The sequence below is a fragment of the Corvus kubaryi genome, unplaced genomic scaffold (assembly GCF_017639235.1).
Source record: "Corvus kubaryi isolate FWS band 111438036 unplaced genomic scaffold, C.kubaryi_AGA036_p1.0 135, whole genome shotgun sequence".
Taxonomy (NCBI): Eukaryota; Metazoa; Chordata; class Aves; order Passeriformes; family Corvidae; genus Corvus; species Corvus kubaryi.
This window is the reverse complement of record NW_024580669.1, coordinates 5,130,983-5,148,784: the sequence shown is the minus strand read 5'-3', so window position 1 is coordinate 5,148,784 and position 17,802 is coordinate 5,130,983. Positions and strand designations below refer to the sequence as shown.

Sequence of the window (17,802 nt, the reverse complement as noted above, 5' to 3'; positions counted from 1 at the left end):
CCTCAGGAGCAGCTTTCAGGGCAGCCTGCTCCAGATCTGATACCAGCACTGCCCACCTTGCACCAGCCCTCTGGGAAGGCACCACGCTGTGTTCTCATCCCTGGGTCCAGGAGTCAGAGCACTCTCTTCCCCCTGAGAAACGAAGCCACTTACATCCCAACCAAGTTCATTCTTTGGGCAAGACTGGATCGATGGTGGCGATGTTATGGCAGCCAGCAGGAGGGGAACCCAGTTCCTCCATTAAAACAAACTGATCCCACATACACCTACCCTAAGAGCCTTTCCAGCAGCACAAATAGCAAACAGGGAATTAAAGGCATTTAACTACCACCAGGCACAATAATACCAATGTCAGGCAGGTACCACATAGTGTGAGAGTTCACTTCACACAGGTCCTTCTGCCACCGGGCTCGGGAAGGGGGCAGGGACTGCAACAAATGACATGGGGCACTGAAGTCCCAAAACCACTCCAGACACCGCTATGGCAAACTCATGACTTCATCCTAAGGCTAAAAGTCTTAGGATTCAGCAGAGTTATTTCCGCCTAATGCAAGAATTATCAGAAATAAACATCTGGAAAAGCCCAGAGGGAAAAGTCTAAATTGCTAAACTGAAACATACCCTCCTCACAAAAAAACCCCAAACTGTCAAGCAGTATGACAGCTGCACCACACCCACTCCTCCCCAAACTAGACTGAGGGTTGGGATTTTTTTGGCTAACAGGCATTATTAACTATTTGATCACAGTCTGGTAGCTGCAATTTGGGGCCATCCAGCTGCAAAGAGCCTCCAACTGCTGATGAAAAGCAGCTGCTGTAACAGTGTCCCCCCGGCCTGCCATCCCCCAAGGACCAGAGCTGGCTCTCACGTGCTGGACAGCTGGAAACTCTTACACTGATGTGCCGTGAGAAAGTAGTTCCCAGCTCCTTGGTTCCCCATCCAGCACCATTCCATGGATTGCAAGGGGATAAAGTTTTTCCGTCATGGGATTCATTCAAGCAAGGCGGCTGTATTTCAGGGACTGTCAGCAAGGAGGCACATTGCTTAAATTACATTCTTTAAAACCTGAGCAGACTAAGACATTCCAACCTCAAATTCACATCCCTACAGGAGGTGCATCCCCACTCAAACCTGCACTCAGGGTACCATTAAAATTCTCCTCAATAATTAGCTCTAAGGCAGGAAGGAAAAATCCATCTAGCACTATTACAGATCCCCTAAGGAATCTGCTTCCCACTAAAGCAGACGATACAACACTCCTTAAACCATCCCCTGGCTACTCACTTGCTGCAGCTTCCAGGGAAATTACAGCTCTTCTGAACAAGGGACAATACTGTCCCTCAATTATTTAGAGAGTTCAAAACTAAGGTCAAGATGAAGATTTAGAAACAGTTCAGGAAACCGTCTGGGTGGGGAGAGGGATAAAGTTGCGGTGTTACAAATGTTTCCTGTTGTAATAATGCCTCCAAAGAGTATCTGTACAGAGCACTGCAAAGAAAATCATCAGAAACCACTGCTAATGAAATTCTTCCATGCTCTTGGTATCTGCCCAGCTTCTCCCCACAAATCCCCATCTCCTCCCCAAAGGCCCCTCCCCAAGAGCCAGTGAGGTCTCATCAGCCTAATTTTATTACTTCTAAACTCTAAGCTCTCAACATTTTCTCTGGGGTCAAACACTCCAGACTGAAAATCTCCTGTGTCCAAAGAGGCACTTCAGAATCTAAGAGTCTCCAGAAAAACCTGAATTTCCTCAAGATACTCCACCAAACTTTGTGCCAGCTAACATCCCCCAGCATCGTCTCCCTGTGCCATGGGACACTGGGAATACCCACGGCAGACAGGTCAGTCCTTGGGAAGAGGGCACCAGTTCCTGCTCCACGCTGCCAGTTGAGGTGAGGATACAAACAAACCCATTCTCTGGAATAATGACACATTTCTTCAGGAAGCGGTTCTGCTCAAAACTATCAAAGTTTCAATATTTCGCTGTTTATGCAGAATTAGACATCATCCTTCCTAGGAGTTTCTTCACCATTCCCAGTCAGGAGGCACAATGGTAAAGATTTGTGGCTGCTAGAAATACTGTTCATGGTCATGGGAGGTCCTAATTATTTTCTCTGCAATGCCCAGCAGACTGAAAATTTTCTCCAGATGTATAAAAATGGAATTTGAAAGCCTCAAGAGCCATAAGATTACTTCCCCCAAGCCCAGAAGGTTTATATTAAAAATGCTGTTACAAAAAAGAAAAAAAAAAAGCCAAATCAGATGCATTCAAGATCAAAAACTCTCTGCACTGAGGCTGAGAAATATATAAACCCTTTTTTTTATTCCTGATAAATACCACATGAAAGATTAGCCAATAAAGTCTTTATATTTACAGAAATAACCAAGATTCAGATTCAACTGCTTCCCTCTAATCATCTCCCCACGTCAGTCTCCAATGCAAAAACAGCCAAAAAAAGCTCCACATATGCTCCTTGCAGGGCTGAGACTCACCTAAAGCTCTAAAATATGGGAAACAGTTCAATCAGCACAGTTCCCTGAATAACAAACTGAAATAAAAGCAGTGGTCATGTGCATTGTCCCTTGGTCATTGTCTTGGTCTTAACCTCTTCAAAACCCATCCCTCTGCTGTACATTGGATGTGTTCAGCAAAAAGCAGAGATTTAAAAATAAATCTAAATAAATGGGGCTTGTAAAAAGGAAGCTGTAGAAAATCTCCTGCTTTCTGTTTTTTTTGCAAAGCCCACCCCAAGTTCCTGTTGGTGTTCAGGCTCAAGCTCTGCCTCTTCCATCCTCTCTGGGTCTTGGAGACCGAAATGTGAGTCACACCCGGCCCCCACAGAGCCTCACAGAGCGTTGTACTCCACACACTTGGATGGGTCTGTTGGGAAATGCTTCTGGCAAATGGTCATGAGCCTCTTCAGCCCCTAGGAATTAACAAAACAAGGACAATTCTGTAATAAGGCTGCAGCTGTTAAACAAACTTAATAACCTACAGTATTCTTAAGCTTAACAAGAAGAATTAAAAAGAAAAGGCTGCTATTTTGGGGTTGGGATTTTTATTTTGGCTGTTATTCTGTTCAAAGTTTCAGGTTCCCTTCAATATTAGAGGAGTTCGTGGCATAATCAAAAAGGCTACAGCTTCAGTCCCAACTGATAAGATTCACAGAGAAGGATCACAGCAATTCTTTAATCCCTCTTTATCACCAAGGGAACAAATGATACCATAATTAAAGATATTTACAAGAAAGCTGAATATTAAAAATAATTCTGAAGAGCAAAAAGCAATTTCTGACACCAAAACAAGCTGCACAGCTAAGGCAAGAACCAAACACTTCTCAGGAAGACAACTGTGGTACCACACAGGACACCACAGAGGCAAACTGAAGTGGTCAAGGAGAAAGGCAAAATGTGGACTTGTCAGTTCTTTCAAGGCATCAATTGCCAAAAACCAACATGACAGGAACCCTGTGATTATTTTCTTCCAAGTCACACAGAAAAGTCCAACAGAAGAAAGCCTGTGGTGGAAGTGTACTTTAGCAGTGACACTGTACTCCAAGATGGCAGAGTCATGTCCCTTTCATGAGGCTCTCCTCATGGAAGGCAGCTCCTCACTCAGGGAAAAATGATTCAGAAGGATAATGCTTTGGCCTTTCCAATGCAAGCAAGCATGGAAAGTCTGTCCCAGCACCATAATGACTCCTTGTTTGGGATGTTACCACTCCAGGGTGCTGTAATCAGGAACAAATTAGCTTCATGTAGCCACTGGGTACAGGTAATAAATATCCCATGCTCCAGTTGGAGCCAGACTCGTTAAACAAGACCCAATATTTAAAACCAACACAGAAAACATACATGTTTGAAGCCAACTTCGTCTTGGTGCTTCAGCGAGTTTTGTAATTCAGAAGCAGAGATACGAAATTCACAGTGGGAAGATGAACTCAAGGATTTCCTAGGCCAACAGATGTAGCCCCAAAAGCAGAGAAGGGACAAACTGAGGAGTTCACACACATCTTCCACAAGGCATGTTATGTTAAGAAAGACCAAGCAACACTCCAGAGGAGAGATCTTTCAGCTCCAGGTGTGGCAAATGGACAGAGAAGGCCAATTATTGAGCAGCCTGGTCTAGTGGAAGGTTCCCCTGCCAGGGCAGTTGCACTTGATGGTCTTTTAAGGTCTCTTTCAATCCAAACCGTTCTGTGATTCTATGAATTATTCACTATTATGATTATGCAGATTAACACAGACCACAACAACATGATTTAGTTTAAAGCTACTTCATACATTAAATACTTGCAAGCATAACTGGAGCCTGTCTCTGAAGATGCATAATCCACATGCCAATTTTCACCTTACAAAATAATTGGTCAAATTTAATTTGTTGTCTCTGTAAGTGTCTGGAGCTCCCTCTGACTTCACAACGATATTTTTTCAGGTTATGCTATTAAAAACTAGAGTTGAAGAGAAACCAAAGGCTATACTTGCAGCCCAAATACAGACTCAAAGCAGAAAGGGAAGTTGCATTTTGCAAGCAATTTCCTTCCAGACATCTGCAGAAGCTGAAAAGCAACAGGAGTCCTGCTGGTGCAGAAGGAAGACATTTATGTAAACCTCCCCTACCAGGTGCTCTGAGCTCCATGATGCTGCTCTGGAGGCTTCAGAGTCAATCCAGAAGGTTTTTATCTGAATGAAACTGCAACTGGCAAGAGCCAAATACATTTAACAATACAAAGAGAGAAGGCTTGTTTCCTCAGACCTGTCCACCCGCTGTGTTAAAAGTCAGAGTAGAAAAACAGCACTGCTACTAATTCTACAACCAGAAGTCCATATGAGTGTGAAGATACATAGGAGGAACTAAACCTGGAATTTTGAGCCAGATTGCTGAACTTATTTATGAATGCATTTATCTAGTTGCAGAAATAGTCAGAAGGACTGCATTTTACAGTATTAAATTCTGTGCATGATGTTTAAACCACAAGTTAAGCAGTGAGGGACCTCCGGAGAATCAAGCCTGTCTTCACAGCTGCTTTGGTGCTCATGCAGGATCACAGCAGTTCAGAAAAACCCATCAGACTGTTCCTGGCCCAGCACTGAAGAGCCTTCAGGTCCAGCATGACCTACCTATTAACTGGATGTTATGCTTGACCCAAACTAAACCTGTCCATTTCTAGGACCTTTTACCACATCACCTGACACAGATGTTTCTCAAAGACCCCCCAAGAAAAGCAGACATGTTGAATTTCCAAAGCTGACATTACCTGTATGTATTTCCTTTGAGTTTCATCGTTGAGCACATGGGCCACGTGCTTGGAGAAAATCTTCTCACGGCCCGTCCGCGCGTGGATGCCGACCATGGTGACGCCGATGGGCCAGGGAGCGTTCCCAATGGCCATCTGCAGGTAGGCATCATTTGCCTGGAGGAGGAAGGGCATCACTGAGTACCACAGGAACAACACTGCACAGAGCAGAGCATTTTTGCACTGCCAGGTGCAGTAAAACACCCGTTCCAGTCTCTCTGATCTGGTGTCATGACATGGTATTAACCAACTGCACAACACACCTTCCCACACTGAACTCCGAGGGAAGCAAGGACTCTGGATTTTCCATTATGGAAAAAAAAAGGCACTGGATAAGGCAGTCTGGTTACCTTGATTAAAACTAAGGTATACTCAGATTATTTTTGACTCAGCCATCTCTGGTTAAATTAGGTTACAACTAGGTTACATTTGTAACCATGTTTATATGGCCAGAGCAGCACCAGCAGTAAACCAATCAGGAGTTTCCCCATCAAGAGCACAGCGCCCGTTTTAAAGCTGTAACAGACAACATTCCTGGGGAAACACAGGGATAAAACTCGAAGGGAAAATTAATAGAAAGAAAGGGAGAAAGGAAAAGGAGTACAGAGCTTAAAAAAAACCCAGCATAACAACTGAGAACCAGCAAGTGATAGATGCAATTACAGAAAAAAACTGAAGGATGTGGCACAGGACATTCCTTCTCTATTAGAGAGCAGCTACAAAACTCACTGATAAAGAGTTCATTTATCACCTCCTATTCAGAAACTAGACAATAAGAAGTAGCAATCATGACCAGTGGGTGCAGATTCTTTCCAGCTGGCACTGAACAAACTGGGAGGTAAATAATGAACGAGGCAGGGGGTTGCAGACAGAGCTAAATCTGAACAGGGGACAGGACTTAGTCATCACCTACATGAGGCAGATTCTGAACAGTCTTAGTCAAATACCTACTTGCTGACTTAAATATACTTTTGTGATGAAACAGTATGTGCACATGCAATTAAAGACCCTTGCAGGACTGTCACAACAGGGTTAATTAGGGCTGAGTGGACAACTTGCATTCTGGCATTTGCCTGCTGTCAACACGTTGATTTCAAAATTAAAACCTTTTAAGCTTTTCAACTAACAAAGCAGAAAGAATTTGTGGCTGACAGTATTCATGAGGCTGCACAAAGCAAGCAGCAGGCAAAAAGAGACAAGTCTCTTAGAAAGCAAAATTGAAAAGGATGTGAGTATCTGTAAAAGCACAAGACTCATCAGCCTAATTTAAAAAAAAAAAAAAAGAAACACCAAAACATCCAAAGGTGTATTCAAGTCATCCAAATATCTCTGTGAAGTTTACTTAAAGCCAAGCACCTCCAGGAGAGAGAAGCACTGCTGATTAACCCAGAGATACACCACATTCCTGCATGCTCATTAGTTTGAGAAGGTCTTGGAAAGGGAATTTCCACATAAAGATGACAACCAAGAGAAAAGAAATGCCTCCAAATAAAACCTCACTATCATACATCCCACATGTTCAGTTCTACTTCCAAATGATTTGGATTAAATTTGCCTTAGGCCGTATAAAGTTTTTTTCTGTATCAAAAGCAGGTTTCCTTGCTTACTTGACAAATTACGCCAAATCCTCACAAGAATAGTAAGAAATACTAGAAACTTAAAGGCAAAAGACAGCTCAGTTTCCTCTGCACACACAAGCTGCTTCAGCAAATGCTATTGGTATTTGAGTTTCACTTCTGAAGGCAGCTACAAATAAAACCTAACATTGCCTTTGATCTTGTGTCCCAAAGTACTTCTGCCTCCTCCAGTGAACAGACTTTGTCCAAAAAATCTTCCTATTAACTTACCTCAACCTTACCAGGCCATCTAATGCGAGTGTAGACAAAGAAAGGGACAGTAACTCATATTCAGCTTCATATTCAGTAACTCAGTTTGCCTCAATTAATTCCTAATTAATTAATCATCAACACCCGATTGCTATTTATTCATTACCTTCATTTAACCTTAGAATATCAGGTTTCCCCTAGAGGAATGCTCTGCAACTTCATATACGCATCTCTGAGAAAAATTTTCTTCATGTTTGCAAAGCTCTGCAGTTTCACGAATCTCAGAAAATCTTCTGTCAGGCTGTGGATCAAACACTACTTGGAACCTAACATTTCACAGCCATTTTTCATTTTGTTGGGATAGATGTTGTATTTCCAGCTATGCATTTTCAAAATTAGAAAAAAATGGGAATGCTGAAGCAATAAACTCAATCTTTTACAAGAAGACAGCGTGAACATGATGGAAGAGTGCAAACATACCTTAACGTATTCTCTTTGCAACATGAACTTAATAATATCTGTTATCGATTCTTTGATGTCTGCAGGAAGTGTCTACATCAGAGAGGAAAAAAAAAGAACCACACATTTACTTCAGGACAGTAGCTCAGGAAAATCATCTTACTCAGCATTTACACAAAGTTTAGCAACTACCCTTGCTTGAGGACTTACACAAAGGAAACCATGTTCATTATTCATATGAAGGATCTGAAGCAGGAGAGGTTAAGTGGTTACACCTGGCAGCTGATGGCAAAGTGCAAAATGCAACCTCAATTCTCTGTCATGTTTTCAACCCAGTGAGCAGGTGCTGCTTTAAACAACAGCTGGAAAACTCGTGGGTGGACAGATTTCACTGATCGAGATAAAGTCAGAAGTGGGCATCAGGAGCTCTAGATACAGAAACTGTGACCAACGCATTATCCCCTCTCCTTCAGTGAGGCTCACACTGCCCTAGAAAGGGCACTAATGCTAGGTACTCGGAAAGCAAAAGTTGAAGCAGCATTTAAAGGTGATTTACCCTTTTGCGGAGCTTTCTGAAGAGAGGCCTCAGGTAGGACTCTGTCTGTTTCTGAGTGGCGCTGTTCAGCTTCCCCTGCACGCCGCGTTTCACGTAGTCCTCTCTGGCATTCAACTCCTTGGCCCAAACTCCCAGGAGGAACTGCAGGGAACAAGCACATCTGTGTCATGGTGCCATCTAGTGACTTCCTCAGGCAGAACACAGGTTAAGTCACCAAGGCAAAATGAGTTTTTTGGTGAAATCTGAGTTAAGAAGGTAAAACCTCTTTCAGAAAGATAGGAAAGGAGGGACAGGAACAACCCTCTTGTCTTAAATGTACACACACAAATTAAAGCTTCAACTCTTGCTGTGACTTTGATCACCACAACAGTTATACAGGCACCGGCTGACTTGGCTGAGAGGCAACACAGGTTTCTTGCCAGGAAACAAGGAAACAATTTCTGCCATCCACTTGAACCTGTGGACTTCCTTTAAAACTCTCTAATTTCACTAATAGTATCAGGTGACATTCCAATTCAGCTTGCACTGTTCCAAGGAAACTCCTCTGAAGGTTTTGATGCCACAGTACTACACAGAGGCAACTACTGACAACTGCCTCAAATACCACACAAAAATCAAAACTGTATTTATTTTGTCTGGAAAAGCACGACCAGATTTTGAAGAACGCTGCTCTCCCAAGAGCTCCTTCCCAGATCTGGCACAAGCCACTGTTGTGACTAACAAAGGCTGTAGAGTGCCAAGCATTTCAAAAAACCCGTATCTTACACATAACACGTGAGTTTTTCCTCTCAAGCAGCTGAAACCCACTCTTTTATTCCTGAAATATATCTGCATGGCAGTAATAATATGACACAGCTACAGAATAATTAGAGTCTGTTACCTTCAAGAACTTTGTTATGATGTCCATATCATAGTGATCATCACCCCGTCCTAAGGATTCTCCCAAAGCCTGGAACAGGGGGAAGAAAGGGCCATTATTTTTACTTTGTCTAGTTTGCCAGCACCACGACAGCAGAGCATGGTTCGCTACACCATGAACTGCAGTAAATTCCACCAGAAATCCCAAACACTGGTCATGAAACAGAATGAAACAGCTACAAATGCTACTGAAATTCATTAATCTATTAAGAACATTTACATCACAATGCCAATATGATTATTTCTGAAAAGTCGATGCAACAGTAGTTCTTCAGTCATTAACTACTAAATTATGGGCATGATTAGCAGCTGTCTGACAGCACTGTATTAAGGGGAACCGTGGGTGCACTGCATTTTTTGAGATTCCCAAAGCCATCAATTAACCTAATTATTTTGTTATGCTATTTCAATTCTCTGATGTACTGGGGCTTTTTACCATTTAATTGCAACTGTGAATTTGAGGGAACAAATCTAAAACAAAAACCCAAAACCAAGCAAAAGACCACTAAAAAAACCCAGCTATATGCTCCAATACTCCAGCTTCCTGCCAAAACCTCAAAACTGTAAATACTAACAGCAAGTTTTATAAACATTTTCCAGTAGGTATAGTTGGATTTATAATCTATTTCCATTGCCCTCACATTTCCAAAGTGAGTTTTATTTCAAAAAATCTTCTAGATTTGGAGCCAAATTCCATGTAAGCCTTTACGCTCAAGGCAATGCTGTTAAAGCAGCATAAAATTAAGACACAGTGTTTTCAAACTTTTTAGAAAAAGACTTTTGCATGGCTCAAACCAAGCCTGCCCTACTACCACAAAAAGGGGTTATTTTGAGAGCTAACAGATCAATAAAATGCAGCTCCATTACAACTGCTGCTATCTATTCTGGTACTGCAGTTACTTTAAACCAGAACCCCTGGCACCATAACAAAAAAACCCAGACTATTTCTTAATAATAATGTATTCACTTCAGCTTTCAGTTATAAATCGTATTATTTCTTAAACATACTTTTGGAAGGACGTTATGAAGATTAACTCCTACAAAGCGTTTTGAAGATTAAGGGTAAAAGTCTTCAGCTCAAGTTAATGTGCTTTTCAAAACACTACCCTGAAATACCAGGTGCTGAATGCATTTCCTGGCACTCACTCTCCATTCACTCACACAAACACCACAGGATTCTTTCAGAACAGAGTAGCCATTTGCACTCAAGTTTCTGGGACACATTATCTCTGCACTTCTTATATTTCCTGCAGTCTGCCTAGTTCTGATGCTCTTTTTTTTTCTGTCCTAGATGTTTTCACATCAAACATTCTTTCTCTGTGTCTGTTTTTCAGAATCTTTCTTCCTTGTATAGGGAAAATTAATTGGTACTGGCCTTATTACCCTCTCAAATATTCATTGGAAAGGCTCTGAAATTTATGATCAGGTAATGTATTGCAATTAATTTCTCTACTTATGAAACCCCTGGAGAATGAATCTTAACTGTATCTCTGCAGGCAACACCTGTCCCCTTTGGGATGAGGTGTTGTAAACAAAGACCACTTAAGTTTTCACTTGTCTATTGTAGGCACCTACAGTGCAACTCCAGGTTTAGAAACCTAAATTTTTTCTTGAAGAATACTTCAGAATGCCTAAGTCAGCTGTTGAAAAGGAGGTAATTTTGTCTGAACAATTCTGAAGCTTTCTCACAGCAACATACTAGATCTAACATCCCTTAGTTATGACCTATCCCATACTTCTAGTTCTTCAATAGTAGTATTCTCCTCATGGACTTTCAGGTCATTCTGGGAGTCATCATCTCCTGCTTCTTGGCCGCCTACAATTTCATTCAGATACTGCTGATCAATCTTATCCAAAGCAGCCTTCAGGTCATTTCTCAGACCCTAAAAAACAGAGAAAAAAAAAAAAAGTCTGATTTACAAAAAAACCCTCAAGTAAATAGAAGCAGTACAGTACTGTCACTGTGAGCATCCAACTTCTGTTGAAGGCGCAAATTCTCTAAAGCATGCATAAGGGTTTAGCCTTGTTGTTTGAATTTAACTGAACTCCAAGAACAGTTTCTGCTTCAGCACTTAACAAAAAGCAGGTGCATGAACTTCTGCAGTGTTCATACCTATGAAAAAGACTTTTTACAGTATTTTCACCAAAGAAAGCCTGGAGGGTGGAATCAGCCTCTAGGACTTTCTTCAAGTAATTTTCTCCAAGCAGTGCACTAAATCACCCCAAAACAAACAAAAACCAGACCATAACCATCATCATCAAACCTCCACATCTGCCCTGAAAAAAGCTGTAAATAAGGTAACACTCCTTCAGTGCTAGACATAAAACAATTACGTTGTTTCCCTTTAATACAAATTATTTAAACATAGCAGAATGTTCTATATAGATTCACTGTTTAAAACCCTCAGCTTTAGAAGAGATGATTAAAAAAACCAGAATCAGTTTAAAACCAGTTAAAAGGTACTTTCAAACAGAACATAAAACTCGCCTTAGTCACAGTTGAAGGATTTGCCTTCTTGTCTTGATACATAAAATATAAAGCTCTATAAAGGAGTATGACATTTCTTACTCTCTGATAAATTCAGCCACTCCACAGGGAATGGATATGCACAGTTACTTCCCCTCTTCTATCATCATACTTGGCTGTCTGAAGCATTTCTATTAATCATTTAGTTACTCTAAAAATGCCTGAACCACAAGGCTGGTTGACTAAGCAACATGTAGAATCCCTAGACAGCAACAGGAGTGACTGAAGCATTTAAGAAAAATCCAGTACAACCCTATTTATGGGCTCTCTATTTCCTAATCCTGCTCCTGTGATCGATGTCGCTGGAGGGAAAGCTTTCATTAGCAGAGCTTTTATTTCTAGATCTGCTTATCTTTATTTTAAAGACTTGGAGAGGAAAAGGCTTTCGTTTTATGGGCAGCCCCAGGAAAGACATTAAAACAATTCAGTTTGCCACAAATTAGGGAAGAAAATGCAAATTGTCACTCTGTTAGTAAGGTTGTAAATTTGGTTAACAGTAAATGCAGAACAAGCCGCAACTGCATCTCCTCACTTAACAGATAATTTCTTAAGACAAAAGGAATAAATTAGTTGTATCTTCAAGTCAGTTTTTGAGTTGATGGCTACTTTAAAGGGAAGGGGGGAAAAAGACATTTCTATAACAAGTTATAGCTCTGGAATCCAAGGATTTGAAAAATCATTTATATCCCATAGAGACAGTATGCAGTCCTGCTCTTACTTACCTCTGCCTTCTCAGGGATGCACAAAATCACAAACACAGGGTTGTTTTAACAGTAAAGGACTGTTCTCTGCTCATTAAAAAGCAGGGGCAGCACAAGCTGAGGTATTAGTGCCACCTGAAGGTCCCTTTTCCAACTGACAAGGGCCTGGAATGTTTCTAAGGCTGAGCTCTCTAACGTAATTGCGCACAAAACTCTAATATTTAACATAGTTTCTCAGCAAATAAATGAAACGAGCACATATTCTCTTTGCTGTCTATTACCGCTTCCTCCTGAAAATTAACAGTTACTGAAAATGATTTTCGGTAACTTTTATAGGGTTACTCATTGATTATCCCACCACAAATAACTAAGAGCCAGTCTTACCTTGTTCACTTCAGGTGCAAGAATTTCTATCTTCCTCAGACGTTGAAATGCATCATAATCTGTTTCTCCAAACAGCCTGATGGGCTCACCCCTCTCTCGTAACCTCCTGATAACCTGAAAAGAATCAAAGCACTCCCTGATGCATAAAGGAAGCAAAATAAAATCCAGAATGACAGATTTATTTACTTTGCTTGGAATAACAAGCTGAGCTGGACTGGAGAGGAAATGGCGATATTTTAAGCAGTAGAAAAATGTTCCAGACACTTTACAATCTAAATATAAAGTTCCCATGGTATTTCAGTGAAAGGTCATTCCAAATATTACCAACCCAAATTTTGCATAAAATCCCAGGCTGTTTGATACAGCTGAACTTCTTCCTGCTCTGACTTGTTTAAACAAATACACAAAAATCATCCCTCTGGCAGAGCTTAAAAACCATTTTCAAAATCACAAAGGAACTTGACAATTATTTCCCTCACTTATTTGTCTTGGCAATAAAAATACTAACTGGGCTGCAGGTTGTCCCAGCACAACTAAAGATGATCTGCTGAAAATCCCCACCATTAAGCATTTGGGAAATATGGAGTCCCATAATCTAATGGGATAGTTACTTTAAAAGTAGATATAACAGAAGTGAAAAAGCCTTCTTCAACTTGATTCAAACCTCAAACCAAACACAAAACCAACATCCCCCATTACAAGTCCTGTAAAAAACTGAATATCCTGCCAAATTAAGGGGACGTGTGACATGCTTGGGTGACCTCAGCTGTGAATTTCAGTATTCCCAAGATTAGAGTGTATTCTGTACTTCTGAACTTCCTGCTTCTGCTCTGGGGTGTGGATCTGTTTGTGAACTTAAACCCACATAGGCATTTTTATCCTTAGAAAAGGCAAAGAACATCCAAGCTGCTCTGGCTTTAGGACTGTTTCTTCTAGAGGCTAAGGTGAACTTCCAAAACTTAGTTTCTAAATTTGTGTTCAGACCAATGAGTTACAAAGAAAAGAAGCTCAGGGGAAAAAAAATCTTGGAAAAAGCATGCCATCTTCAGTACTATCCAAGGATAATGCTGATACTCAGGGTACCACACTGAAAGAGCTGTAAAATGTTACACAACATCTGTGTAAATCTCTGTAACAGAGAGGCTTTAACCATCTGTACTTCCCATGCATTCAATTAGACAACAGACCCCTGATAAGCAAAGATGATCATTAATTGCTGACCGCAAAAATAGAAGCTTATTATTTAATAAAACTGCCATTAAAAGTACAGTTCACTGGATGAAAACAGCTCTAATAAGAAATTTCAGGTACATTTGCTGTAAACTCAAGGAGTCTGTTTATGGTGATTGATTTTACCTCCTGCCTGGAAAGAGTCATTGGTAACTTTTCCTCTGCCAGTTCAAGTTCCAGCACTGGATTTGACGTAGTCAGTGGTTTCTCCTCCTCTTCCTCCTGCTGTACCTACATTCAACAAACAGAGTTACTCACATGCAAAGGAAACAAACCCACATGTTGATGAGAAATGATGGGAAGATACAGAACTCTGGAACACAGACTTTAGTATGACAATATAAACCTTTAGTTTCATAGTTTTATGGTCCATAATTGAACCTCACAGAACAATAAAAGTTCTTGACAGTATCAGTAATTAATTAACACTTCTGTAGGTTGCAGGAAGCAGTCTCTCCAGCAAACAGAAAGGACAATTGCTGAAGTTTGGCTGTCACTTTAGCAGGCAGATGCCAAAAACAGCAAATCCACCCTCTGCCTGTTGATTCCTGCCCCTGTTCCATCCTCCCTACCCATGCAACACCATTTACATCGCTGTGTGATGAACCAGAAGGGGGAAATGATTCAAAGAGAAAATAATCTGAGAAATACAAATACTGGTACTATTCCCACCCGGCTTCACCTCCTCATCCAGATTCCCAGGACCAGCACATGCACAGACACAAGAACAGGAAGGAAAACCCCAGGGCAGGGTGAGAGTGGAGCTGCTTCTTCCAGTGTCAGTGTCAGTTACAGTGTTTATTACCTTCAGCTTCAGCGAGCTGCAAACGATTAGCAGCGATCCACAGTTTCTGTTGGGTCTTGAGATGTAATGCACCTCTCTAATCTTTTTTTAGGTAATGCACCTCTTTAACAACCTTGCCAGCTTCTTGCAGGTAAAAAAAAAAAAGCCAAAAAAGACACAGCTCCTCATAGGAATGGGATACCATTAATAATTTCTCTTAGTCTAAAAGAAGGTCCCTGAATCAAACAGAGCATTCCTTCTTCATTATTCAGTATTTTAATAATGCAAAACAACTCTTTGATCAAAGTAACTTTGAGACAGCAGCCATGTAACTACAGTTCCCTGTATAAGCTCAAATTCAACACTTCTGACAGCAGGAGCAGATTGCTGGTGGTAATATTCCTATAATAAAGAAATATCTCCAGTGTTCACTCATATCTTGGTTTTTCTCAGATTTCTTATTAGAATTTATTTCCTTTCTGTATTTACTGAAAGGGAAACAATCCAATTAATCCTAGAGCACCCTGCAGCATTCCCTGTGCATGGGCAGCCTGGTTCTGGGTTGACCAGTTTGAGGACGGTACTGGACAGAATTTTTTTTTTTTTCTGAAGAGGCTTTTTAATTCTTTCAGGCCACAGTGCCAGCCTTGCACTTAGGTGTCAGTGTGACTCCATGTGCCTGGAAGGATCCACCCCTGGGGCTCCAGCTGTAAGATTCAGCCACAAATCTACATTCAATGCTGTATTAGCAAACACAGAAAAAAATCAATCCTACAACCACAGGTGTTTGGAATGAACAAGGGAAAGACAATTAAATCAATGTTTATCAAGGGAGGGAGAAAATAAAACTTCATCAATGCAGGGAAGGAAGAATTGACAGGGGACAGAAAATACGGAAAAACCGTGTAAAATTTTTTTTAAAAAATATACTCCCGTGGCAGAAAGTATATACAAATTTTAACTTACAAACATTCTTGAAATCATAAAGAGACAGCAGCACTGGGAGAAAAGATTTGATCCATTCTGTCAGCTGGACTCCAAGTCATAAGCAGTATCTTTACCACAGTTATTTTTGTTTCAGTGCTTTCTTCAAGCAAGTGAAATTATTCCAACTTATTAAGTCTAAGCAAAGTAAAAAGGCACCTGAATTCAAAAAGAAATCAGTCTGTGTTCCATGGCTCATTAACAGAGTAAAGAACAAATGCATAAATGTGGAGGCTCTAAAAAGATACTAAATTTAACAAAGTAACTTATTTTAAAACCATTTGCAGGGTTACATTTCACACCAAAACTGGTGCTGCAGCAGCACAGGTCACACCACTTTAAACACATCAGGTTCTGAAAAATTCAAGCTAATGCTCAAAAGGCATCAGGCAGCCATTTCCACTTGGAAGTGACTGGATTCACAGAACTTTCCCATGACTTTATGCTGCGCATTCCGAGAATCATTTTGGCATTGATGTTCAAATATTCACAAACAGATCAAGGTTTCAGAATAAGTCACTAATTGGGTAAAGGTCACTTGAAAACAAAGCTCCTATTTGTGCCCTCTAACAGCAAACAGGATTATGAAACTGTCTTCCCCAGGGAATGTATCCCCCCTCCCAGACACCCTGTCAGGCAGGCAGGCACACACACTTGTAAAAGACAACAACATCCTTTCCATTTCAGTAAACTCTTGCCCTGACACCGTTACAAGGCAGATAAAGCCTTCCAGATCACCCATTTGTTGCAAAATGCACCCGAGGTTACCAAGTGTTTCTAATATTTTGCCAACAAGAACATAAATGCTGTTGTTGCACAGCTTCAGTTCTGGGTGGTTAATGGCCAAAACCCAAACACAAATTTTTGAGAGTTGGCAGATGTTTTTGATGCACACCCACACCATACTGATTTCTTCTGGACACTCTGACAATGACAATTGGATAAAATTATCCAAATGTATCCATTTATCTCAATAAGGGGAGGAAGGTGGCTATATCAGATCCAGTGTTCATGCCTAACAGCACAATTTAAAAAGAAAGGAAGACAAGCTTTGATCCCAAGCCACTTCATGCTTTCCACAAATAAAAAACAAACCAAAAAAAAAAAAAAAAAGAAATAAAAGCCAAACCATAACATAAACTTAAGTAGATGTACATCATGCATATCTTTTCCTGCATTGAAAATGGTTTTGGAAAGTCATACCTCTCCAGGTGGCTTCTCATTTACAGGCTAATGTATAACATTAACAGATTGAACAAAGAACAACAATTATCATTAACAACATTGATACTGTTGATAAAAAATGCAGACTTCAAAATAAACACACCAAGTCCTGGAAGAACCATTTCCATACCTTGTAGCCACATCTCTGGAAGTAGGCCTCCTCTTCCTTTTTAGCTAACTCACTGCGTTTGAAATACTTCTTATTTCCCTAAAAGAGAGGAGAGCTGTTACCAGTTCACAGTTTTGCACAGTTGGGCAAAAATGGCTCAAACATTCTTACTTGGCTTGGTGAATTCAGCTACATCCTGTCCCAGAGATGGCTACACTGCCACAGAAAGGGAACTAGTTAGAAACACCTCTGAAATCAGCAATATAGAGTTATTTTGCAGGATAGATGTATAAGCAAAATTAAAAGTACAGTGTGCTTGCCAGAAAACACAAATTTTTTGTCATGTAAGGCCTTGGTGATCATTGGTGTAAAGCTTCACTTCAGATGCGCACAACCAGGCCCAGGTTGTTTAGATAAACCATACAAAACACATCATTTGACATTAAACCAAGGAGGTGGGAGAAATCACCTTTGTACAGTATATTTTATAAGCTTGCTTGGAGCACCACTGTAGAAATGTGCCTGAAAAGACATTTCAGACACACAACAGCTGGAAAATGTGGCCACCCCACAGCATTCTCCTTGATTAGTACAAACTACAACTTCTTCCTTCACGCTTTGCCCGACAACAGCCTCCAATGGCAGCTCCCTACCTCAGCCTCTGACACCAAAACTCAAAATCAGACACGCCTGAAAGGGGCTCTGCTGTACTGTGGGGGTTTTTAGGCACACACACACCGCTCAGACCCTACCCGAATATATGGGGTTTTTAGGTACACACACACCGCTCAGACCCTACCCAT

At 40.8% G+C, this 17,802-nt stretch overlaps 1 protein-coding gene across 3 annotated transcripts in view; it reads right to left on the bottom strand.

Moving 5' to 3' along the window:
* Positions 1–2,297: 2,297 nt before the first annotated feature.
* Positions 2,298–17,802, bottom strand: part of PRPF18 (pre-mRNA processing factor 18) — a 16,100-nt gene continuing 595 nt past the window's right edge. Inside the window, exons 2-11 of one of the 3 annotated variants that reach the window (XM_042053301.1) lie at positions 17,021–17,098; positions 16,870–16,896; positions 14,025–14,129; positions 12,669–12,782; positions 10,793–10,939; positions 9,019–9,087; positions 8,139–8,279; positions 7,604–7,675; positions 5,259–5,414; positions 2,298–2,927 (exon numbers count right to left, since the gene is read on the bottom strand). In XM_042053301.1, the coding sequence (XP_041909235.1) occupies positions 2,847–2,927; positions 5,259–5,414; positions 7,604–7,675; positions 8,139–8,279; positions 9,019–9,087; positions 10,793–10,939; positions 12,669–12,782; positions 14,025–14,129; positions 16,870–16,896; positions 17,021–17,098 (990 nt within the window). In that variant the 3' untranslated portion in view covers positions 2,298–2,846. Of the gene's footprint in view, positions 2,928–5,258; positions 5,415–7,603; positions 7,676–8,138; positions 8,280–9,018; positions 9,088–10,792; positions 10,940–12,668; positions 12,783–14,024; positions 14,130–15,648; positions 16,843–16,869; positions 16,897–17,020; positions 17,099–17,802 lie in introns of those variants that run through there. The other 2 variants (XM_042053309.1, XM_042053318.1) reach the window with 2 other exon arrangements.